Here is a 25,252-nt window from a genome sequence, read left to right as displayed (position 1 = left end):
TATTACCACTGCCTAAAGATATAAAGATAGGAGTGGGAGCTGCTTTCATTAAGGCACATGGTGGCATGCTGCTTTAGACAGCTCCCAACACTAACTTAATTGCAAATGATGACTTGGAGGAGGAGGAGGAGTGGCTGTACAGTGGCTACCCTTGGAGTGGGCAGAGGCACTTGTGTGGATAGCGGCATGGGACGAGGCTTGTAATGACAGTCAGTCAAGACCTTGTTGTTGTCTCTCACTGTTGTCTCTCACTGTTCAGAATTTTTTTCCTAGTTACTATCAATTGCATGCAATATTTACATGTCATTTGAATGTTTCACTGTGCTTGTTATTTGATGAGAAATATAAATATAAATATATATATATATATATATATATATATATATATATATATATATATATATATATATATATATATATATATATATATATATACACATATACACACACACATACATACTACTGAAAAAAATAAAAATATTTTTCACTCGTTGAACTCTCAGTCTGCTGATGAGTGGGTGATGAAAACACAGTGGCAGATTCACTGTTTGAGCAATTCTCGCCATGCCCTTTCGACACTTTTGTAAAGCACACCTAATCGCAGACGAAGGCGTATTGAGTACAATTTCACTGTCTGCTTTTACAAGTATCATGTGTTGGATTCTTAAAAGAGCAATTGTCTCAAATAAAAAGGACAAAGCAGCGACAGTCAATGTCACAAGAATTACCATCCTCACTGACAGGGCGCAGATGACACAGCCGACAAAAATTAGATTGGGAAGCACTATACTACAATAGCAATGACGGTCCTGATGAAAGTAGTGAGCGTGCAAGTCTTTTTCCTTCATTCTAAGAGCTCTATTTGTGTGCTGCACTCCTAAACAGCAGGTGGAGTAGAAGTGGAAATGAAAGATTAGAGTGTGCCACCACACACTCCCATCGCCTGCGGAGGATCTAATTATAGGTGGAAGAAGATGGCCCCATCCCGCTGACCTGTCACCTGTCAGCCTGCCTATCCTCCTGCTCTCCTGCCCATATCCCTGCCTCCAAGTCTCTCGCTATCTGCGTTCTTAGACCGCACCCTTACCCGACTGTCTTCCTCTTTCTGTTCTCCAACTTTCTTTCCCAGATAGTTGCCTGCCTCCCACTCGATCCTCATACAATCGCCTGCATTGTTCTCTGTCATCCTGTCTGTGTGTCCGCCTGCCTGTCTGTGTGCCTTGCTGTTCTAAAGGCTGTGATACATTGAGCCCGGCCATTGCCTGGGGGGATTTGCACCTCAGGATCAGTGAGAAGGGCTTACAGAATACACCAGGTATGAATTGCATGTCATTTTGAGACAGAGCAGACAGAAGAAAGGCGGTGAAAGGAGAGTTCTTCACACACCCTGTCTGTGACCGCTTCCTCACCCTGACACGGCGCTGGCAGGGCTTTCATAGCAAGTGTACACTCTTAATCATGACATTACATGTGCTGTACTGAGGGGGATTCACCGGGTGATTTAAGATTATTTAAGCTTAGGACCTTAAATCATATACCCTCATTAAAAACAGCTAAACAGAGACATTTAAACAAGGTTCAAATCTTGAAGGCAGACTGTCACTCCTCCACCCAAGGAAGCTGAGACTGTGATCCTCCTTACACCGTCCCCCGGGCTAGAAGGCTTTGCAAAGAAGTCAGATGTACAAACGCACAAACTCCACCCCTTCAAATACACCCTAATGTCATCAGAACTGAAGTAAAGCCAAGTGGGGTTTGATTTAAAGGATAGAGCACATCCATCACATACGCATGGGATAAAAACAGAAGGCAGCCATTGTTTTTCATGGGAACAAGACTAGTGAGAGAAAATGACTAAACCAAGGATTCTCCTCAACATCTAATTCACATAAAATGAAAGAGTTAAAACTGGGCTGCAGTGAAATGGGACAAAACTTGTTCGCCCCAAGGCTTAAAGAGAGTTCATTAACGTGAGGCAATGACTTACCAGAAAGGCTATTAGACTCCGTTGCGTGCTCTCCCATTGAAAACAGCTTTTAATGTACTGTAACGTGTACAGAACTGCTGTGCTGATTTTTCGAACCCGACATATATTCCGGGCAAGAACCTAATGGGAAATAATTGGAACAAAACACCAGTTAGTATCAATTGAAACTGGACATAATGTTTATGACTTTGCAATGAGGTTCAATGAGCTTTACAATCCCTTATTTGCTACTTGTGAAGTTAGATGTTTAAAGCCAATTAAACAAATTAGTTTGACTATGTCCGATCCAAACTACGACCGTGTGTGTAGCTTCGTTGTGGATACTTCACTATTGGGATGTGAGGAGGACCTACTGGCAAGCCTTTTTGTTCCATCTGCTAAATTCTGCTAAAAACATCAATAGAGATGACCTTTTTGGAGAACTTCTGGTTTTCCTCATTTAAGAGTGTCTCCTTTGGTTGGAAGGTTCTGATACCAGCTCTGACCTGGGACAAAAGAAGGAAACAATAAGCACTACTGTGTAACACACGTCACACTATATGATATGAAATAGTATCACCTTTCTAACAAGCTTGAACATATTGAGTTTGATTCTTACTTTGTTGTAGATCACTTCCAGCACCAGTGTGATGGTTCCTTTTGATGCATTTCCCAAGTCTTCTTTCTTTAATAACAGGCATATCTGGTTCCCATTCTCAACCTTTTAGAATAAAAATTAAATGTAAGTTTATATGATTAATATGTAAGACCAATTCGATCCTGTCACAGTGGTAATGTGGTTGCTGATCATAAACAAACTTACAGTCAGTAATGGAACGGCCACTTTTCCTAAAAAGTTTGGGGCTTTGTCTCCATTTTCATCAAGGAGAGTGAACTCTATCACATCATGAATGTCCTTTATTGGGCTGTAACATAAGAGTTAAGAAACACTTTTTTCACAAAGTATACCACATAAATTAAGATGATATGTTTTTTCCCAGACGTCCTACTAACAGTGTAAAGGCTTTGTTCCACTCCGGATTGGGGCTCTTGTAGATTGTGTGAGTTTGAAGTTTGCTGTTACCGACCTCCAATACACAAAAAGCGTTGATTTTTCCTGCAAATGACAAAGAAGTGTTATTATTTGTGGTTTAAAATTTTTTTTAAAAATCATGACCGTGATGATAGAAAACAAAAGTGAGTAGTTCTAACAATTACCATTGAGATCTGTGGCAGGAAGATCATTTGCCTTTACAACTTTGACCTGAAGAAAGCCAACCTCTCCCAGAGACTTGTGTGAGTTCTTTAAGCTCTAAAAAAAATAAAATGAATAAAAACGTGTTATTCTAAACTCTTTTTATGAGCAAGATTAACAAATAAGCTGACACTACTAACCTCCAAATAGGACAAGGAGTATATACCAATACTTTGCATTAAACGTTCTAAATAAAATTAAAAAGAACTTACAAATTTCTCCAATACCGCGTCTCTCTCATCAGGCTTCTCAAAGGGAGCCGTTTCAATGTTAGAGATGGAGACTCCCCAGCAGGGTCGAAGGGTGACCAGTAACACCAGCCTGCCCTTTCCTGGGTCCAGCACATGAGTGTAGAGCTGCCTCTCATTAAGTGGAAGTCTCAATAGGTCAATCTCAAACCTGAGACACAAAAGGAATATAGTTCCATTGAAACACATGAGGCAAACTGGTTCTGTGGAGGAGCAAATGTGAGCTAAATTTGCACGAGCCACCAGGAAATACTCACATCCCCCATGACTCTTCACCCTTCCTCCCTCTCTTGGAGTACACCTCCACCTGCAGAGGTTCCTGGTTATCTTCAAACTGATTTAAGTCAAACTGCTCTCTCCACTGTGGATTGGCCTGAACGCAAATGTTCTGGGGGGAGTTAAGACACAAATTCAGCACATTCAGCAACGTGGAAACAAATACACACAAACACACTTTGACACCACATCAGGTTTAATGCATTATCAGACCAAGCAGCTCCTGCATGACAGGTGGATTAAGTCTTCATTCAGTCCAACCAGAACAAGGCAGGAGAGGAGAAAGAGAGGTGTGTTTTGTGTATGTGTCTCTATTTGTGTGTGCTTGTATGTGTACACCTCAGCAGCCACTCTGGGATTGTAAACACTGACAGCTTCCAATTAGAATCAGCTTTGTCCAACAAACAAACAAGCAGAGAGGAAAGGAGAGAGGTTTACAAAGAAATGACACGACAACACAAGACAAGTGCACCATAGAATCATCAGGGGGGAGGCCAACAAGTACAGGTAGATGAACAGGGCATGCTGGGTATGCAAATGAAGGCAATGAAGCCCAGCACCCGAGGCACAGGGAGAAGTGAGTGGCAGCCTTGCCCAGTCTAATGAGCTGCCTCTGCCATGGCCCAGTGAGCCAAGGTGGAGGTGAGTCACTGACAGGCACCTGCTGAGAGCGAGAAGCGGGGAAGTAAGAGATAGGGGCTGGGAAGAAAGACTTGAAGTAGAACGAGCAGACATTAAAAAGGAAACAGGAGCATGAGAACAGGGAGTGTAGGAGAAGTAGAAAAAGAAAAAGATTTTTGAGAAACAAGTCCAACCTTGCTCTTGTACTTCTGATCACCGAGGCGGAAGCGGACGTAAATGTCTCCATGGCCATGCTGTGGCATGGCCTGTCCCTCCACCAAGGTGATACCAAGCACCCCAGTCCACATCTGGTTCTTCAGTGGATTTCTCGGCCCCTCAGCTGGTCGCGAGGATGCGGAGGCCTGGTTCTGCTGCAGGCCAAAAGGTACACAGAGGAAACGTTTGTTTTTTTAAAGCTCAATGTGTGTGGAAGCTCTGCGCTCCCCTCTCTGTTTACCTGCTCCTGCCTCAGCCTGGCACCTCATCATGTTCACAGAGTGCATGAAAGTAGGACAAAGGTCCACACTATACAGCACATCTCTGTTGGAGCACATTACCACATCTCTACTGACAGGTAAGCCACACCATGGAGGCTCCTGGAGAGCGAGGGAGAGAGGAACGTCAGTGAGCAGCCAGATGTCCCTGGCTGTGACAGTCCCACTCATCACTGGCTCCCAGACTGAGTGTGGGGAGGCAGGACACTTGGCATACTGCACAAGAGACAGCAGGCAGCAGTGAGTAATGATGCAAACTGCACAGCTCTCTCATCAGCAAATTATGCATACATGCAGTATGTATGGCCAGCATCAGAGTTTAGGGCGTGTTGGCAAATTCATCCAATATTTATTTAACCAGCAAAATAACAAATAGTTTCAACTAAATCTGTCTTGAATCTATGAAATTAAAAAAGATGTTGTGCATTTGAGGACTCTTTGGAAATCAAGGACAAGCCCAGCAAATAATTCACTTCTCCTGCAGTGTGTCACAGAGGGAGTGAGAAAGAGAGGCCTTGATATGTTTCCATGTTAGAGTTCCCGTGAGGCCATGCGGTGATAGGCCAGGGCTGTAAAAACAAACAGCAGAGAGGTTGTGTCGGGCTGACTGTAATTAAAGAGCAGGACCGTAATCTGCTCAGGCCTCTTTGATTGCCCGGCTCCTTCGACTGCCCCAGCGACGCTGCTTCAAACAGCCCCACTACAACTCCCCTGCCACTCAGGCCCCTCCTCCTCACTACGGGGTCACAACCCACATTGCCACCCAATCCGGAGGGGATCAAAGCACATCTCAGGGACCTGAATTAACATGGAATACCACAGGCACAGCCCTATAAATATCAGCCCCTTCAAAAGAAGAGGAACAGAGGGAGTGGAGGAGCGATATAAAACAGGCCTCAGCCAAGTCATCCCAAGTGTTTATCTTGGACACATTTCTATCTCAGCGGCCAATAAAACAATTCCACTTAACTGTAAGTGGCCCCTAAAGAGAATCTATTCCTGGTCCTAAAAGGGCTGTGCGATTGCTTCCATATGGTGGGACAGCATGGGGACAAGCACGATGAGCTCAGACCCAGGTCCATTTGGCTAGTACCTCAGCACTGTCCAGCCACAGCTGTGATATTACATCCTAACATCTGGGTTATTGCCCGCTATGCCTGGGAATTATCAGCAGTGCCGATCTTAGGCATCCCACACTGGCAACATGCCTCGAACAGCAGAGTCCCCCTCCCACTTCTCCCATACGCCCCCCTCCTGTTTGAAACACTATCACACAGCAGAGTTTTACTTAGGCACTTGCCATTCCCTGTCTCTGTGGTGGTAACACAGAGGGAGAAAACGATGTTCTGAAAGAGGGGGAGTGGAGCTGTAAGAGCTGGTGGGTATTCAGCACTTCCAGGATAGGTGTTAAATGCAATAAGATATTGAACATTTGTCAAAAATGAAATGGGAAAAAAAATGGCATTGTTACATTGTTAAATTAGCACTGTGATTTAGGCAGCCGAACATTGTGAAGAGTCCCATCACACATTTCTGTCTCCCTTTGAGTATCTTTAACCATCTGTAGTGGATAACCTACAATGTGTATGAAAATGGCTTCATTCCTTTGTCATCTAATTTCAAATTGAGATTGTCTACTGGACCATCAAGAGACTGAACAGTGGCAGATGTAGTGACTACATAGGTGTGAATATAAACCCACTCGCTGCAGTGTGAGTCCCGAACAGCAATGCTCCTATCTCGCTCTGAATCTAATTACAGCTGCAATATATTGAAAACCACTTGAGAGGATATGGAACTTTGTTTACTACAAAACCAAATACTGCTCTATAATATTCATCAAAGGGCTCTTTCATGACAACATATTCAGTCAATATTATTATTTTGGTTTTGATCAGAATGTAATATTGTACCACTTTTTTCACAGCAAATGATACCACTGAAAATAATATGCATTGCAAAAAAGCTTCACTATGAAACCACAAAAGAAATGGGTTCTGCAGAAACCAAGGTTACACACAAAAGCCTGAGTCCTGAGCATACAACTCATTCTTTGTTGCACCATAGTACAGTGAGCTACTGCCCCCTAGTGCTTCAGATCAGGTTAACCGTGAGCACAGCTACGTAAATTACAACATTGAAATCGTGGTGGCATTCCGGATATAATTTGGAAATGATTAAGTTAACATGAAAAGTAATAATATACAAATCCATACCTTAACCTTCTTTGGTGGCCATCTCTATGGGAAAGAAATACATGAATCAGTACAAACAATTCAGGTAAGACCGGAGACAGAGAACTGCATCAACAAATACTGTTTATATCAGAAATACTCATACAGGGCTTCTTTTGATGGTAGCATCTCGAAACATTAAGCAGACGTCGACAACGATGACTCCCATGTCATCTTCTTTCCTTTTTGGGTCATCAAGCTGCAACTCCATTTCATAGGTTCTGTGAAGAGACAGGAAGGACGTGAAGATTAAAACGGATGACCACTGATGGATATCCTTACGATTATATATTCCTTAAAATATAATATTAGGATATATTCCTCACTTGTACAAATCAAGATTGTTCAGAATTATATTGCTGGAACCCATGAACTCATCAGCGGTCCGCTTTTTATTGTAGATCTGCAACAATATTATGAACACCATTAATAAATAAAACATAAATTGTATGCTCCGGAACAAAACCACTTATGAATTGTAAGATAATGTACTTCTATTCAAACAAACAACGCCTACCCGAACTTCCACGGCATGCTCTCTGTCTCGAAGAGGATGGGAGAAGGACTCGTTCCACCGTGGATTCAGGGTTTTATAAACCACTTTGCTTTTGTAGAACTGTTTTCCTTCAAGTTTGAACTTCACATAAGGATCACTTGTCCCTAAAATTAAACACAAAAAAAAGGTAAATTAGCCAGATAATGTTGTGAGACACAAGTGGCAATTACCTTAACCACAGCGTATAAAAAGGAATTTACATAGAAATATATGGCAACAGTGAATTATTAAAAGCAAACTATTTTTACTTTGTGTGGAACATATTGTCAATTTAAAAATGTACACTGTATATGAAAACACACACCCACACCACGTACACACCCTTCCCCCATGCTGGTTGTGTGAGAGACTGAAATATGTGAGGAGGGGGTGCACCCCACACATGGCAAAAGCATAGGGATGTAACTGTTTAATTGTGAAAGAGTAGAAACACTCGCCAGCATGAGGCAACCAGAAACCAAAATCTAGAAGCAACCAGTGTTAATCTCCCAAGCCTGTTAAGAAAGTCTGTCTGCGAGTGGGGTGGGGGTATGGGACTTCTTTGTTTCTGCAATTGCATGCAGATTGGCCAAAAAATGAAAGCCAGTCCCATGCCTTCATTTGTATAGGGGAATAAAGGGGTTGCTTGAGAGAGCCTGCAGGGAGGCTTGAATCACATGACAAAGGCCCTGTGGGGATGGGCTGTCAGGCCTGTCAGCTCCCCACTCCAAATGAACATCTCGCAAAGGCAGGCAGGACCCACAGCAGCTCCACCCTGCCAGCCTGTGACAGGGAAACCTCCAGGCAACTTGACAGGAGGAGAATGTGGCAGCTAGCAAGGAGAAAAGCTCTGGCATGACTGAGAACGGTGACGATGGAAATTAATGGGAAAAAAGGGGAGAACAAAAACCAAAGAGTGGGGGCTGGTGGCGTGGGTCCTTTCAGAATATGTAATGACAATGTATGCCACTGGTGAGCCTTTGGCACGCTGTTGATTGTTGGGCAAACAGTGAAGAGACAGGGGGCGTGTGGGGATTGCATCATCATGGTGCCATCTTGTCAGGGAAAGTAAGGTCTCAACTAGCAGGAAGTAGGGCACTGAGCTTGGAGGGTCTTCTGCCACCAAGCAGGAAAAAAGAATGTTAAGCGACATTCCAAATCCTTTAACTGTTTGGCTGTACAGTGATATCTTAAAACTACAGGAGCTACAGTATAATATTTAATATATTGGGTTAAAATTACAAAATAGCCAAAGGATATAGATTTCCAATAACGTAAGAGTGGTGTAGCTTTGAACTACTGACATTTCACTGTTTTGTAAACTGTAATGCATCCATCAATATAAAATGAGTTTTAACTATTATTTTTATATGTAGTAAAACTAATTATGCAACGTTTCAAAAATTGCAGGTAAATAGCCACACTTACAGTTTGAAGACCAACCATGACACTCTCTAACACCTCACCTCACCAGCTCTAAACCTTACTTTACGCCGTTTTGCTCTTTAATAACCTGCACATGATCAATTTGCACATCATTATTGCCCAATGCTACCTCATTTCATTCAATTTCAAACAAAAAACTGCAACACATTTGCACAGTTATGTCTAATGTATATAGTATGTTTTCCTATGTTTATAATTAATTTTTGTTGTTGTAGTAAGATGTATTTATCGTGTATTCTACTATCTTCTATATGTTGTGTATTCTATAGATGTATTTCTCTCATGCAGCTATGTATATTTACGGTGTATTTAATGTTGTTGTGGATAACCTGCTACTGGAATAATATCCTAATTTGGGAATAAAGTATATCTATCCATCTATGAATTTTCTCCGGTTGTCGTTCCACTTTTCCCACTTCTGGCCACCTGAGGTCGCTGCTTTCACAAAGCAAACTCTGCTGAGCCTCAGAGGGGTCAAGATTAGTTGATTCTCTCTCTCTCTCTCTCTCTCTCTCTCTCTCTCTATGACCAAAATCATTGTAAATGGATAATCAATTCTCAACAAATCATCCAGTTATTGAAATCAACTCAATCATATATGTTAAAGTTCGTGCTTGATTCATATCTGGATATGACTAATAATAATAATTGAGACCAAACTAAATGACAGCTACTTTAAGATTAATAAGTATTTTAAATATTTGTGATTTGTTATATATATATATATATATAAAACTCTTCTTGTTTTATCTATGAGACTTTGTTTTGAGAAAGCCCTTCCGCTTATGACCATTTGATTTCCAATTAAATCTAGTAAATAATCCAATACAATTACACCTGAAATACTTTTAAAAATCCCAGCGGTTTAAATAAATTGCAATAGCAGTGGATCCAGGTACAGATCACGAGACAGCGTGACTGCTTTAGCCCAGTCTGCCTTTAGTCATACTGGTCTGACTGCATTCTATTGGCTCACAAACACAAGATTAACAAGGTGTCTGAACCTGTGGCGTTTCCTCTAATGCTCCCTCTTCAGCTGGAGCCACTGCCAACCAACACATAACTGCTCTCTTCTGGGAAGTAAAAGAAATCTGATCTGGTATATCTCTTGATCTGTAATGATACACCCACGTGTTTCCCCACATTTAAAAGAACATTTTGATGTTAGCTTATAAAGAGTTAGTAATTATCTGTTCATGATCTAAGCGAGGCAGCTTCTTAAAGACCAGGACTTATGGACCTCCTGCAGACCTACCGGAGCGCTTGTCTCGGATGACCAGGTTCCTTCCCTGCTTCAGGTTGATGCTCAGGAGGTATCTCTGATACGGGTCAGGTGTTTGGACGTCAGGCCCTGATGACGTAACCTGCATTGGAGAAAAATTCACACTTATACACTTTTTTATACTAGATGCTTGGCGTACTTCAATGGGCAGTCCAGGGAGTACTCACAAGGTTGTCCAGAGGATCTTGATTTTCATCAAAGAAATCACACGGTTCACTGGACATCTACACGGACAAAGGACGCAATGACATCTTTATGAATCATCAGAATGCACACACTTATTAAAGTAGTCAAGCTGAGATGTCTAAAATAGGTGTGTCTACAGCTTTAATCTTAAAAGGGGAGTTAATCCATTTAAAAACAGACCAAGTATTTGTCATGACTGGATAATGTATTTAAAGAAGAAAACCAATGTGACTACAGAATGTAAATACTGTCAACAGCAGTACACAGTAAGATATTATCAGACCCTTCGGGTACTTTTTGGAGTGCACTCCCAGCCCATTGTCTCTCTATGTAGTAATACAGGTTTTCAGCTGGTATCTAAGAGGCATCTAGACAAAAGACGACACACGTCTGAGTTTCAGCTCTACCCAATGGTTGCATAAAGTCAGATCCACCACCAACAATCTGTGGAGGCGTTTGACACGTTGCACTAGCAAACTGAATAGTTACTGTCACAGCAGGTTTACAAACTATGTCTCTATGTCAGTGCTACAGGGATAAAGTGTAATAAACCTACAAGCCTAAGCTTAGGTTTAGAAAAGGAATGTCGATTTCATGCCATTTGCGTATTAGAGGCTGAGGCCAACTCTTAGCATAACAGCTGAAGTGTGTGAAAAACCAAACCACACTATTTGAAAGTGAAATAAATGTGTGCTGGTATAACTGATGTGAAAATATATTACATGCTATTGACTAGAGCACTAGAGCTTGCATACTTTTATCTAATTCCTGTGAGACTATCACTTCCACTTACATTTATACAACTGTAGGAGCTCTAAAAGTTTATCACTGTGAAAGGAAATCACAAAGTTGAATAAATATTGTCCAAATTTAAATAACAGTCTACATTACATGCAGACTTCATCTGAGATTATGCTACATGCAATGTAAATACACTTGTAATAAAACTGACCTCTGCTGTTTCTTCCAGGGCCTCCTCAGCCTGGGCTTCTTCTAGCAGAGCCTCGTCGGCGGTAAAGTCTCTCATAAAAAATGGAGAGCAGAGTTCTCGGTCCAGTTCCTCCGAGTCCGTTGTCCAGGGCATGTTGACTTGCTCCTCAGTGAGACTGCCACCGGCAGAGTCCAACGAGGTAACATCTGCACTCTCCACAGGAGTGCACAGGTTATCGGATATCAGAGACGTAGCTGCAGGAGCGTTTACTCTGATCGCTGGCGGAGTTCCCCTTTCAGAAGATGGCTTTCTATACTCAAATGATGTGGTACTCTTTTCTGTGTAAGGGTTATTTTGGTCTCCCATTGAGCTTGCTCTGGCCAATACTGCATCAACAGCACCTGAACGCACTCTGTCTCTGGAGGTGTCTTCACCAGAGAGACTGCGTCTCTCTACAAGATCTGGTATTGGTGGAAGTTTATTGGTAAAAACAGCTCTTGGTGCAGGAATAGGGTCAAAAGTAAATCTAGGTGCATTCACCTTGGGTCTTTTATCTACTTGTGCATACATGCCTTCTGGAATAAAGTTTACCTTCTCTGAGCGCAAATTTATCATACCATCAATTTCCTCATAAAGGTTTGATCCCACCGGTGCACTCATTCTATTCAAAGCAGCATCTACGGGACCTGTGGGAACTTTGAGTCTACCTTCTGAGACTGAATCGTATGGTTTTTCTGTGTAAAGTGGTCCATCAGCAATCGAGCCACTTGCAACAGAATCACTATCACTCAGACCAGCGGCGTTACCAAAGGAGCTGGCATCATAGGGAGTAGACACCAAGGTGCTGTCAGCAGCAAAGGCTTCATCTGGCACGAACCTGAGGTCTGGGACAGAAATACTACGCCGATGGGCCAGCTTCCTTCCCTGCTTGGCAAGGGGCTTCTTTCCTGGCTTCTTCATGTTGGCCAACTTAGTTTTCAGCCGAAAGTGATCCAAGAAGGTCTTTTTCTTGATATCCATCTTGAATGAGAACTTTCGGATGAAAAAAACAAAAAACAGTGAGATCAATATCCCTTGTTTTACACATATATAGGCCTAAGAAAATGCAGCAAAGTGTCCTATGAGCCGTAGACTCAGTAAAAATACATGTTCCTATTGTGTCCCACTTTACATTTCCTGCCTGATTCATTACAAATGATTGTATAAAAGGCCCTCCATTACTGTACATGGTGTACAGTGGTTCAAGAAGTAGCAACACAGTGACAAAGGCTTGTCCCCACACAGACAATAGTCAAGACATCTCTGTAGTTTGTCTGCTGTCTGAATCGTTTTCTTTTTCAAATTTTCTGCCTTTACCCATTGTAATAAAACACAAACAATGCCTACCCATAACTTGATTAAGTCAGTGAAACCAAAAGTAGGTTGCAGGCTGCATTATCATAGAATAATCTTCCCATTAGCAGGATTGGCTATATCTAATCTCACAAACATTTCTGAATGAACTACCACTAACAAAAGATACGATACCTGTCAAGTCGACCTCTGCCGAACAGCTCGACAAAGCCCCACACTGAATCAGTCTCCAACGAGAGCGCCCGTAAATTTCCGGAGAGGCTGCTCAAACATCCTAACTAGGACATAAAAGAAAAGGTGTCTGAGGCAGCACAATATACAGTTAGTGCCCTTTCCTGCTTCATGACAACTTTGAAGGCAGGTGATTGGTGGCGAGGCAATCTGGGTGAAACTGGCCATTCCAGTCTCACAGGGTGAGTTTCAACGACTCAGAGAATGCCACAGTCATGTATTGAGTCCTACCCAATTTTTTTGTTTTCATGATAGGATTGAGCAACATACAGTCCGGGTTTCATTGTGACGACAACTATTTATTATATAAAGACACAATTGCTGAGGATTAAATGCACAGCGAAGCACCAACACCAGGAGGAAACCACTCACAGTTTGCTTACTGCCTGCCTGCCAGTCTGTTTATTGTTGATTTGAATATTTATTTGCATTTGTGAGGCTATTTGTCTGTTTTAAGACTTGCATGCATTACACTTCCTCTAATATGTGTTCTCCAATAGCTGCAAGTATTTGAGAAAAATACTTAATTCCATAATCTACCCTAATTCTACAATACAACTGTCCTTCTTATCTGTCCAAAACGGTCCCAAAATTCGACTGATGGATTCTACAACAAGGCTGAGGCATATGAAATGTTGGCTATCTGTTCCGTCTTATCTCATCTCTGATCTTCAGCACGAATCTGGCAGTCGGTGCTTGCCTTGTCGTACCAAACTCCATTTCTTTCACACAGCCCCATATTTGTTTCCAGAGGAACATGGTTTAGCCTAAGCTCGTCAAAAGTGAGCATTGGTGTTTGCAAAGTATAAACTATAGCTTTATGTCCACATATCGAAGCTAATGCAACAGACCCACTGGCGGTCCCTCTCGCTCTCCGTGTCTGTGCCTAACAGTGGAGACTATATGACAACAGATGTGTTTGAGTCTGGACGGAGTCTTGTTCAATATTTGCTGATGTCTTAAGGAGATCAGGCCCACATGAAAGAGCCCCAACTTGGCTCCCAGTTGAAAGGCAGGGCTGGGGATCTGAACAGGGCAAGCCCCTATGGCAGGTGGCCTGTCACCCTCCTTCTCACCAAACTCAAACAGACCAAAACCCTGCTTGGTTACTCTAAACATGCACACTGGACCTGGTCCAGACTGCAGCACAGCTGGTTTGATGGACAGGAAGCCAAGTACATGCACTCGGGGACACGTCTACTGAGTGATGCACATACAAGGCCCTCCCACTGAAAACAACCGGGGAGGACTGAGCTTGTCAATTACACCCGTTTGTCTAGCAGCGTTTTTATACTCAATTTATGTTTTAGTTAAAACTATTATTTACAGGCCACATAAGAGGTGCAATATACCACAACGGAGAAAAATGCTAATTAAGTCAAGCATAAGTAGTGAAATATACTTCTTTTTTTTACTCAAAAGTAAAAGTGCTTTAACTGCTTTTTTTTACTTTAACTCGCAAAGTTACATTTACTGTTTTCAGTTTGCAATGCATCATATTTCATGAGCGTTCACGACGTTTCTCACCTTTGAAGACCAATTTACAGGTGCAACAGACGGACAGGTGAGCTCGTGACCTGCTACCTACAGCTGTGGCTCGCGCTCTAACATCTCCACCTGTCGTAGCGTTGACTGTTAACCTTTATTTAGTTAGTGGTTTACCAACTTACCTTTAACTCAGCGACCAAGATGCATCACCGGGCCAGCAACCCCCAGCTCTGTCATGCATTGTGCTACAGTGCCTCCTGCTGGCAATACTGCGGAAATACACGAGGTCGTCTTGCTAAAACTGTTCTAAAATGAAATATCACCAGATTGTCGGCTGCAAAAACACTTTGCTCTGAAGTGTATGTTTCTTGCATTTGCTCTGTATACGTATCTGTATTATGTGCACTACAAAAATAAGCTAAACAAACAAATACGTTCAAATTCCACTAACTTCAAATTAACAAAGAATTTGTAACTTTGAAGTTTGTGAAATTAGCTATTTTTTTCTTCTTCTAGGTTTAGACAAGTGGTGAAAAGTAACTAGGTACATTTATTCAAATACTGTAGTTAAGTACAATTTGAAGGTATTCGAGAAAAATCATTTCCATTTTATGGTATTACTATTTAACACATCTGAAACTACCCATCCATATAGGCTCATGTATAAATCAATTGAAATGAGCTATATCATATCCAGCTTAGACATCAACACACTGCTTACCTATGAATGCCATCCAATAATATATTTTAGATAACAATATATTACTCATATAATGAGAACTCCTTATTTCTTACATTTTGATGATACAATTTTACTTAAGATTTTGAATGTAAGACTTTTGCTTCTAATACAATGTGAAACACTGTGGTGCATTGTAGTTTACTGCATGGAGCTATTAATCCATGTGTGAAATACTTATAGTAAATCTAAAGAGTATTTTAAAGGATGTTCTCACAATAAGTCAGTGAGATGAAGGTCTTCACCAATGGCAGTGGCCTCAGGGCACTAGCTGAATGAACAGAAATGTGATTTCTAGGCTAAATTCAAAGAGGAACAGACATTGAGTTCAGATTGAGCATACACTGAGGTGTTTAATAAAGTTGACAGTTTCTACTGTTTGGGACTTCACAGGAGAACAAATTCTATGCAAGAGTTGTTTACTTCATTTTATACAGAATAAGAGAGATAACCTAAATTACACATTAAAAGCCAATATTTGTACTTTTGTGAAGAATACAAATTTTGTACAACAATATCTAGCATAGTATCTTAATTGTTTAATAAAAAGTTCACTTGAATATTTATTGTATGATGAAAATAAAATAACACATTCAAGGGAAAGAAAATGTTAACTTAAAATTTCTTTCAATTTTGAAACAAATAATTTCAATATTGGCAACAAAGTCCAGCTTGTGCCGCCAAACGGTCTGAGCAATCAAACCGAAAACAGCTTCTTTAGTTAAGTGAACTATCAACTACAAACACTTACCAAACACATAGTTCTGTATATAAAAGCCAAGAAGCAAAGCAGTGTCCTTTTACACAGCAAAGTGAAGAAAGTCTTCTCCAGGTTCATTGATTACCTTTTCCTTTCACATTCATCAGTTGTGCACAATTTGGATGTGGACCAAAACAGCAAAGAGAACTGTATCGCCGTGCATTCACCGGACATTTTCTTATGTGGGTTTTTTTCTGAGAAGAGGCAGGTCTGGTTACGTTTGAGTGATATCTGCATTGTCTTTTTTTTTTTTTAAACAAGAGAAAATTAAATACAAATGGTAAATATAATTTTTCTTTGGGATAAGGCATTTCCTAACTGTGCATATAGATCGACAAACTACAAAACTCCCTGATATGTTATCAAGTGCTAAAGTATGTGCTCAACTACGAGGTTGTGCTGCCAAAACAGGCAGACTATTTTTGTTGTAGTCATTTATTATTGCTATTTTCACCTGCTTTGTTAAACTGGATTACATTATGGATTACTACATATTATATAAAGTATGTCTACCAATGTATATGAACATGAAGAGATTGCCCCGGGGTATCCAAATCAATCATTTAATCAAATGTATTATGTGTAACTTGTAGTCCAGCAACCTCCAGATGTGGCACTTCAGGATAAGAGGCTAACAGTCAATCCTCAGATGCTCTCCTTCCTGATGCTTTGTGGACTAAACGTGACCTGTAAATTATGACATCATTTTCTGCATATTGGGTGCTGTGAATTGGGGCTAGAACTGCATAGATCCTTACGGTCGTATATTGAGAACTACCATGGAGCTGATGATGAGGCGGAGAAACCTCAGAAGCACACACAAGATAATTTCACGGTGAATGCAGAGCGATACCTTTCACGTACAGCAAACTTCTCATATAAATGTGTGCAATCCAGAGGTGAGATTGGGGTCAATGACATTGTGTTTCAAATTTAGCTGCTGAATTATTTGCTCCTGTGAAGATGAAGAGGAAAACAAGCCACAGCTCCTTTTTTCCCTCCCTGTCTCTGCACGGGGTGATAAAACCGTCGCAACACCTTCTTCAACGCCTTCAGATTTTCACTTTTCTGGCTCCTAAGGCCTACAGTAGTCTTTCTAGTACTAGGGCATTGATATAAGATACCATTTCTGGGGCCAATTAAGGAAACACATGAGTTTTTGTACATAATTATGAATGACTGCGATATTTACAACCACATATATGAATTAGCACAGGCATAATCAGTTTTGTGTGAAGGTCAGCAGCCACTTCTGCCACGTTTTGTCTTCTGCTTTAATTCAGTGAAGCAATAACAGGATAGTGGAAATAACTTGAGAGATGACAGTTGAGCTACATGCAATAACAATGGATTATTCTTCAGTGTGGGCTGGGACCTTGGGTTTGAATGTTGGCAGTGCATTCAGCAGCTGCTGGTATACGACTACAATAGGAGGGAAGAAACCCTATTTCCCCTAGCCTTGTGATCATCCTTCACAGGTTAGAAAATAGTGGAACTTCAACCTCACAGCGTTGCTATTACAATGCATTCAGGACAAGCAGTCATCACGAATAAAGAGAGAAAAAAATAAACTAACTGACCATCTGGAACTAAAACACATCGGAGGTTATGTTGATAAATCAATTTAGAAGAGATTACAGTAAAATTGACAAAATAGCAAATATTGACCAGTGAATGATCTACTTTTTAAGGTATACTCTTGTAATCTTGGCTGAAATCCACAAAAATATACTTTTCTTGAAAACGGTGTTGGTACAGTACTTTCAGTATGTACTCACACCCTGGTGATATATATTAAAGTCGCTATATACACACACAACAAAAGAAAATGTTTGGCTCAAATTATCAATTATACAAACAGAACAGCAAATGTTCATGGCTTTAGATATCGATTCAAGATCTGGTTTATACGACTTTACACTGTTTGCAATAAAGCACAATACAAAATAAAACTGATGACAGAAATGGTGCTTTGAGTGACCGTAGCAACTGTACAAAACCACACAAAAGAACAGCTTTGGCTTATATTACTGATGAACTGTCACACAAATGTGAACATGTTGATTTTCTTACCAGCTCAACTGGACAGCTCCGTATTATCTTAATTGCACATTTATATATCCTACTCTTTTAAATTATAAAATGAATAGTATGTCATTATTGCAATAAATTCAGTTGCTATTTTGCTTTTTACCTCCAGTAAAAAACTGTATTTTTTCATTTGTTCATTAAAGTAGTCTCAACTGTTATTATTTACTGTGTGATCCAATTTCCTGTGTAGTCTTAATTAACTCGGTGTTCTCTGTATCTCCTGAATCAATAACTTACGAGAGGCCACTTGAGATAAAGGTCTTGTGTGGTTACAGCATGATTTTAAAGATAGTTCTTGCAGTGAACATCATATGTAAGGGTCCTCACTCAGCCTGAAAGCAACACAACTTTCTCTGATTGTTTGCAACTTGCAAGCACAACAGCAATACAGCAACTACATGTAAGTGTCTGACTAGACCAGTGACTACAATAATCTACCGCCTATTGTTTAACAACTTCCATTGAACAACTCTCTTCAGCGAATGTCATCTGAATTGCACCAAGTACCTGATACCACCTGCTTGTGCATATAATTCAGTCCAGCTAACTGAGATTTTTTTTAAAGTTTGAGAATTTACTTTAGATATGTCCTGACATGTCTTATAACATTTGCCACTCAGTCATCTTACAAATTGAAATGGAGTTGAATAATAGTATCATAATGATAGCTTTAAGGACCCTTGCTCTCTCTTTTATCTCCATGTCTAACCCCTCCCCCTCTCCGACTGGCTGGTGACTGGAGGCTTCAGCGGGCCTTTTTATGTGACCCATGTGTCCATGCGCAAGCGCTTGACTGAGGGGCTCTCCCTGTCCTCGGAGCCAGCAGGGGGCCTGCCCAGCCCCAGCGGGGAGTGGAAGTCTGGCCGGTGGTCCTCGCGGTCGCTGCCGTCGTAAGAGCTACAGGAGGAGCTGAGGCTGTCAGCAGGTGACCGTCCCAGGACTTCCTGTCGGCCGGACCCTTGCTGCTGCGGGTGCTGATGAGGGAAGCCAGATGGGGTGACGCGCTCCCGTGGCGGCGAAATGGGCTCGGACTTGATGTTTATGCTCTGGCTGGTGTTGATGGAGAGGTTGGAGCCCTGAGGTAGGTGACCTCCACCACTGCAGAGAAGATAAGCATGACAATTTGAGCTGGGTCTGAAAATGAGAAGATCAAATGTGAAGTGCGGCAACGCAAGAAGCCATGTAGATGTGTGATTCAGCATGATATCACAGAGCACAGTGGGTGTTGCATTTATGCGAAGGCGTCTGGAGAGTGTGCCTTTGTTTGGAAGTGTGTTACTCACACCAAAGAATTAAGAGCTGCCTGGCCCAGTTGATGCTGTTGCCATGCCGACATGGAGCCCAGTGAGAGCCCAGGAGAGCTGAAGCCCTGTAGGGAGGAGATCTCTGCACTGCTCAGGGAGAACTCTGCAAAAACAAAAACACCCAAATGGAGTGAGAACTTATTTCAGCTACAACACCAACGTGTCACTGAGAAAAGAACAAGAAACAAGAGTGCGTAGTATGGTTGAGGCGGTTCCTTTCAGTCTGAGGGGAGAGGAATGCCAGACTCACCAGCTGGGTTGTAGGAGGTGGGCATGCCGGAGTAGACCAGGCCCTGTGGGTTTAAGCTGGGGGTGGTGACGGACACTACTGGAGTGGCCAGTTGCTGGTTGGACTGGGAGCTGCTTATCCTCTGGGTGTTCTGCAAAACACAATAAAACAACAAAGAAAATGCATAAACACAAAATATAACTCTAATACTAAGCAATGGATACATTGTCTTATCATCTAGGACATTTAATTTAGAGGCAAGTTTTAAATTGGCATATACTATCCACGATATATTGTGGAAATCCGAGTTATCAGTGCTATAAAAAAGGCTGCCACTAGGTGGTGGTGTAGCTTCATGGAAGTCACTATTCTGATTGCTGTGTTTTTTTTAAAACACAAAAGGAGGATAACAACACTGGAAGAGACATTAAATAACTAATGTGATTTTTATGGGATTGTATGATATCATCCAGATATATTTAACTCAATATATGTGTAAGTATAAAACAAACTGAATTTATCCCAAAAATAATTACCACAAGGTTTAAAAGATTTAACTATTTCAGTAATCATATTAAATACATATTTGAAACAGACAACAGACAGAGGTAGTCGTCACAAGAACTGACATGCAGCAACAGTCACAACAGGTTATGAATCAGATTTACTACAATCTGTTTAATGAGTTTTACTTTGTTAGACGTACAAAATAATGCTGTTATAGGGATAGTGTGGGTGAGGAACACCTGTGATGGGCAAGCCCCATGCTGTTACCGATTCAGTCAGAGATCACAGTGAGTTTAGTGATCAGTTTTACAATCAAATCAACAACTCTTAACCGAGAGGGTCCAACAGGATAATCCCAGAGTGACGTAGAGTAAAGCTGCTGCGGTTTTTAGTGCAGAGGCCGGCATGCAGGCCACACAAATGCACACCTACACAGCACGGTGTGGTCATGCTGCAAACTGCGACGTGAGCTACAAATGCACACACTCCAATACCACTAATCAAATGCAGTCATAGTTTAAAACAATACTGTAACAAATCGTCAGAATACAATGTAATAAACACATGTGCAGCTGCCAGCGGTTACATTTGAAGCAGCATTGCATCATGAGCTAGTTGATGGCTTCCTTGCATTGTTCTACAGCCAGATGACTTCACCAAACCCCAAGTATCTCACTGCATGATGTCATTTAGAATGATGTAACCTTCTCTTCTTAAGAAACCTATGAATCATTTAGATTTTTACCCAACACTTTTTTTATTTTTAAACTTTCCAGATTGTGAACAAATTAAATTAGCACGCAGCTTTCTCTCTGCTCATTAGCTTAGTCTCTCTCTCTCTCTCTCTCTCTCTCTCTCTCTCTCTCTCTCTCTCTCTCTCTCTCTCTCTCTCTCTCTCTCTCTCTCTCTCTCTCTCTCTCTCTCTCTCTCTCTCTCTCTCTCTCTCTCTCTCTGTGTGTGTGTGTGTGTGTGTGTGTGTGTGTGTGTGTGTGTGTGTGTGTGTGTGTGTCTAACGTCGACGTGTTGGGAACGGAGGAGCCAATTTAACAGGCTGAGGCAATTTTCACAGGCCAAACCCAAAACATGCAGTGACAAAACATTTTTTAAATATATTATTGCTGGCAGTTCTAAGAGCCAATCTCCGGTTTGAGCACTGCCTTCGGTCTTGCATGTGTGATTACCGGAAGCATGTTCACATTTCAGCCAATTGCCCAGGCATTTATCAAAACTCACCAAATCCATTTCCTCCTCCTCCGACTGCCCTCAACAGAAGAGAAGAAGAGAGGCAGAGTTACAGAAAAGAAGCAGAGCGACTGTAAATCGCTCTGAAAAATTGTGCCAGCTATCTAGATTTTACAGCAAAAGAGGCATTAAGGAATATAAAAGTGTGAATGACTTCTCCAGTCATTGTGAAATCACACATTTTATGTCTATAGTCTGTTGTTATTCGTGAACATTCTTTTCCAAAGCATAGGCACCCGATTAACTTGTCTTTATCATGTAAATGAAGAAGAAGAAGCAGTCATATCCTGGACAAATGCCAGTGAGAATAGGAAATAGTATAGATTTGTTCTGGATATTGATAACACTAATCTGATCCGGAATGTGAGACTGCAATCATCTCCTAACCAGAAATTATATATAAAGCTTCTTCGCTGGTGCCAACGATGGCCGCAGAGTACTTAGTAGAGGAGAGTATTTCAAATCCTCCCAGTGCTGAAAGCGGAGCCACAGCCCATCTTCCATCTTTTCTGTGCTGTGGGACACACTGCGACCAGGCCAGGGCTGTCTTAATACCCACACTCAATCAATAGCGGCAGGAAGACACGACAAGGGCGACAAGATATTATCTGGCTCACACCCTGGGCCCCTGATTAAGTCTTCATCTACACTCTGTCACACTGAGATGTGATTAATTTAATACCATTATGGCCTAATGACAGGCTGTCTGCAGACCTGCCACAGCCAGCGCCCTCCACAGCCTCTACCACTCCAAAAGTAGCGACAGTGCCTCTCTGCCTAACCTGTTTCCGACCTCTTACAATACAACCTGTCCTGCTCTACAGATTCCATGCCGACATGGTAACACACAATGTTCAGAAACGGCTCCAGGCTACTTGAAGCTCTGCAAAGGAGGAGCACCCACAGTAACCCAACGTTTATTTACCAAACACAATCATTTTCCTGGAGTGGCTTCTGTTGCTGACAACACCAGGAACAAGCAAAGTCGGAAATAGTATATTTCCTGGCCGGCTGTCTGAAAATCCCACACTTACATTTTTTTTCCGAATGTTGATTTATAACCAGGAGGGTCTAGTTTAGCCTCAGGTGTTCGCTGTGGTCAGAGACTCTGCACCTTCATTATTATCTTTGGAGGTAATGGATGTAAAAGAAGAAAAATGCAGCACAAGAAGAACACTGCTCAGGTGTGGCCTGCACACCCTGTGAGTGAGTCCCACTTGGCAGATAAACAATCCTTCACATGCCACGTCCATGTGATATTATCAAAAACGGTTGTGGCAAAATGCTGCAAAACATTCTGCTATGAAAGTCGAGATGATACTAAACAACGCTCTGATCCGCCCTGCAGCAGAGGTACTTAAAGGTCCTTTAGCTGGGGATACTTGTGTGCAGTGGTGTGCTCCGTACTCACCAGTGGGGGCATCATCCCTTTGCTAGATGGAGGGATAACAACCCGTAGGTCTGGCTTGCGGCCTCCCATTCCCATGTTCCCTCCAGGTGGTGGTGGAGACTTGGTGGGCATGACTTTACCCAGGCCATTGCCGCTGGGTGTGCTGAGGACGCCTGGAGAGCCTCTGGTGTTAACAAACCCGTTCCCTGCAGATGTACACAGCGACAGAAACACATCATCAAACCATGGACTGTGACTGACAACACTCACAGTCATCAAGCAAACCTCTCACACAGCGTTGTTTTCCAGCTTGCTGCAGCACGCAGCGTTAAGTGTTTCCAACCCTCTGGGAAGTTTTAATAGACTTGGATAATTATCCTGCACATTTACAAAAATAAAATGTCCATTTCAAAATTGATGAGCCTTTTATTTTTATTGTGAATGATTACATCAAAGTCAATTCTTTGCATCTTGGGATGAGGAGCAGTTCACTGACAAATGTACTGTGACTGCTTAAAAGAAATAGCTGCCATTACAGTTGAATAAAAAGACAATAAAAGATCTCTTGGTGTTGGTTTTACACCGTGCACACAAACAATAGCAAAGTGCAAGACACTCCTTACACATTCACACCGTGATGCTCATGTCATCGTCATTAGTCATTTCCTTTCTTAGCAAAGAGATTAGTCCCCTCTAATGTATTTTAGGAACTCCCACCCACCTCACTCCCACTCTATTGCTGGACAACTGTCCCATGCAAAGGGTGAATATTACCAGTGGGTGTGGACGGAGAATCATTTTCTTTGAGACATATTCAAGAAATATGAAGTAATTTTCACAGTGAAACATATCTGTGTTAAGAGTTTGTAACAATTACCAGTACATGTCTGCATAGATTCATGGCACAGTTAAGATACTGTTCCATATTGTATAAAATATTGTAGTATGTTATGTACCCTAAAATAATTGCTGGTATGCTGGTATAATATTAATATTATATTATACCAGCATCAAGAAATGCAAGTGCACCTATATTTATGGGTGGTCCCTTACAGATTGTTAGATCAGGGAAAAGTCAGGAAAAGATACATTTTCAGGTTTTTGTCGACCTACTGTAGTTTTTTTTTCTTCAATTGCAAGATACTGTGTCTGAACAAGGCGGGATGCTGTGGATTCCACACAAATCCACTCTCATAAAAATGTAGCTGTGAATTGTAAAAAATAAAAAAGGCAATATTTCAAGTGCGCATGAATTTCAAATTGAATTCAAGTTGTGTAGGTCGAAGTAAAAAAATATACTTTTACAATATATACATGTTTAAATCTTGAAAACAAAGGGAAGAAAGAATGAATGGCGTCTAGCGCTGCATCAAGAGATCAGTAACACTTCAACAAGTGGCTGACTTCTCCATTGTGTTCAGTGTATCCCAGTGAAACACAAAGTGTGTGCACCATGAGCAGGCTCTTGCTAAGGAACATAATGGAACAATAGCCCTTCTGACTACAGATAACGACAGCAACAATTCACGGTCAAATAAACAGTTATGAAGCCGACAATAGTATCTCACAGCTGAATCAACAGTATATACAAGCAGCAATCGCCGCCAGTTCTGGCTTTGATCATAAGACTTGGCTGCTGCAAGAAAACAATGTTTACAGAATTAGCAGAGTAAATGTCCAAGGCCCTAAAAATAGCAAACCTGATTAAAAGAAGTGAAGATGTCATTCAGTGGGAATTACATGTTAGTGCAAATTGACTGTCATGTAAAGGAATTGGTCGAAGCTTGAGGCTTTCTGATAACAATCAGTGAGCGCTGATGTTGTACTTTAACAGAGACTCGGCTTCACTGAGAAACAAAGAAACAGCTTCACAAGCCGTGATCAACAGCTGCGTTAGAGACTCCTGGGCTCTGGTTGTTTTCCTTTGGCACGGGGGAATCTTGCAAATGCCATTAGGAGCACTAAGAGGAGGCAGAGGAACCATATTTTCTTTTCACAGATTATCTGTTTTATGCACTACTGTCAGGATAAAAAGTTACCAACTGAACCTTTAACGGGTAGCGTTGGTATTTTCCAATCCTTGACCCTGGTTTCCCCTGTTTTTGTGTCGAAGTGACTAATGGGGACAACAATCTTTGAGACTGTTCCAGTATTGAGCCAGAGTGCTGCAGACAGCAGCCACAAAACGGGTGCAATATAATTGCTCGGGGTAACTGCTCCCCGTCATTTTATGTCCACTTGGCCACAGACCGGCTCATATTGTCCATATAAATCTCTGACAACACTATGGAAAGGACCCTACAGAGAAATATAAATGTTTTTCTTACCCTTCGCCTTCTGTTTGTTAATGTGTCATGTGATTTGTGACCAGAAGACAATGGTGAAAACGTGAGTGAGAGTTTGAGAGCTGTGTGTTGGTGTTGAGAGTTTGTTGTGTTGGAGTA

General features: G+C 41.5%; 2 protein-coding genes across 6 annotated transcripts in view; both read right to left on the bottom strand.

The window, feature by feature from the left end:
• The window catches only part of mctp2a (multiple C2 domains, transmembrane 2a), a gene marked incomplete at its 5' end in the record, with an annotated part of 30,822 nt that extends 18,328 nt beyond the window's left edge, over window positions 1–12,494 (bottom strand). The window contains 17 exons of the mRNA XM_079223322.1: window positions 1,988–2,107; window positions 2,398–2,472; window positions 2,586–2,687; window positions 2,790–2,892; window positions 2,981–3,083; window positions 3,185–3,278; window positions 3,434–3,620; window positions 3,727–3,857; window positions 4,561–4,737; window positions 7,077–7,100; window positions 7,201–7,315; window positions 7,421–7,497; window positions 7,612–7,754; window positions 10,331–10,439; window positions 10,525–10,581; window positions 11,496–11,860; window positions 12,281–12,494. Of these exons, the coding sequence (XP_079079448.1) occupies window positions 1,988–2,107; window positions 2,398–2,472; window positions 2,586–2,687; window positions 2,790–2,892; window positions 2,981–3,083; window positions 3,185–3,278; window positions 3,434–3,620; window positions 3,727–3,857; window positions 4,561–4,737; window positions 7,077–7,100; window positions 7,201–7,315; window positions 7,421–7,497; window positions 7,612–7,754; window positions 10,331–10,439; window positions 10,525–10,581; window positions 11,496–11,860; window positions 12,281–12,494 (2,196 nt within the window). The remainder of the gene's footprint in view (window positions 1–1,987; window positions 2,108–2,397; window positions 2,473–2,585; window positions 2,688–2,789; window positions 2,893–2,980; window positions 3,084–3,184; window positions 3,279–3,433; window positions 3,621–3,726; window positions 3,858–4,560; window positions 4,738–7,076; window positions 7,101–7,200; window positions 7,316–7,420; window positions 7,498–7,611; window positions 7,755–10,330; window positions 10,440–10,524; window positions 10,582–11,495; window positions 11,861–12,280) is intronic.
• Window positions 12,495–16,193: 3,699 nt separating this feature from the next.
• The window catches only part of mef2aa (myocyte enhancer factor 2aa), a 59,523-nt gene continuing 50,464 nt past the window's right edge, over window positions 16,194–25,252 (bottom strand). For 2 of the 5 annotated variants that reach the window (XM_079223526.1, XM_079223527.1), the window contains exons 6-10: window positions 22,830–23,014; window positions 21,410–21,433; window positions 19,691–19,820; window positions 19,420–19,543; window positions 16,194–19,270 (exon numbers count right to left, since the gene is read on the bottom strand). In XM_079223526.1, the coding sequence (XP_079079652.1) occupies window positions 18,895–19,270; window positions 19,420–19,543; window positions 19,691–19,820; window positions 21,410–21,433; window positions 22,830–23,014 (839 nt within the window). In that variant the 3' untranslated portion in view covers window positions 16,194–18,894. The remainder of the gene's footprint in view (window positions 19,271–19,419; window positions 19,544–19,690; window positions 19,821–21,409; window positions 21,434–22,829; window positions 23,015–25,252) is intronic. The other 3 variants (XM_079223529.1, XM_079223528.1, XM_079223530.1) reach the window with 3 other exon arrangements.

The sequence above is a fragment of the Taurulus bubalis genome, assembly GCF_910589615.1.
Source record: "Taurulus bubalis genome assembly, chromosome: 9".
In the NCBI taxonomy this organism is placed as follows: domain Eukaryota; kingdom Metazoa; phylum Chordata; class Actinopteri; order Perciformes; family Cottidae; genus Taurulus; species Taurulus bubalis.
Note: the sequence above shows the minus strand (reverse complement) of the source record. Positions and strands in the feature narration are given on the sequence as shown.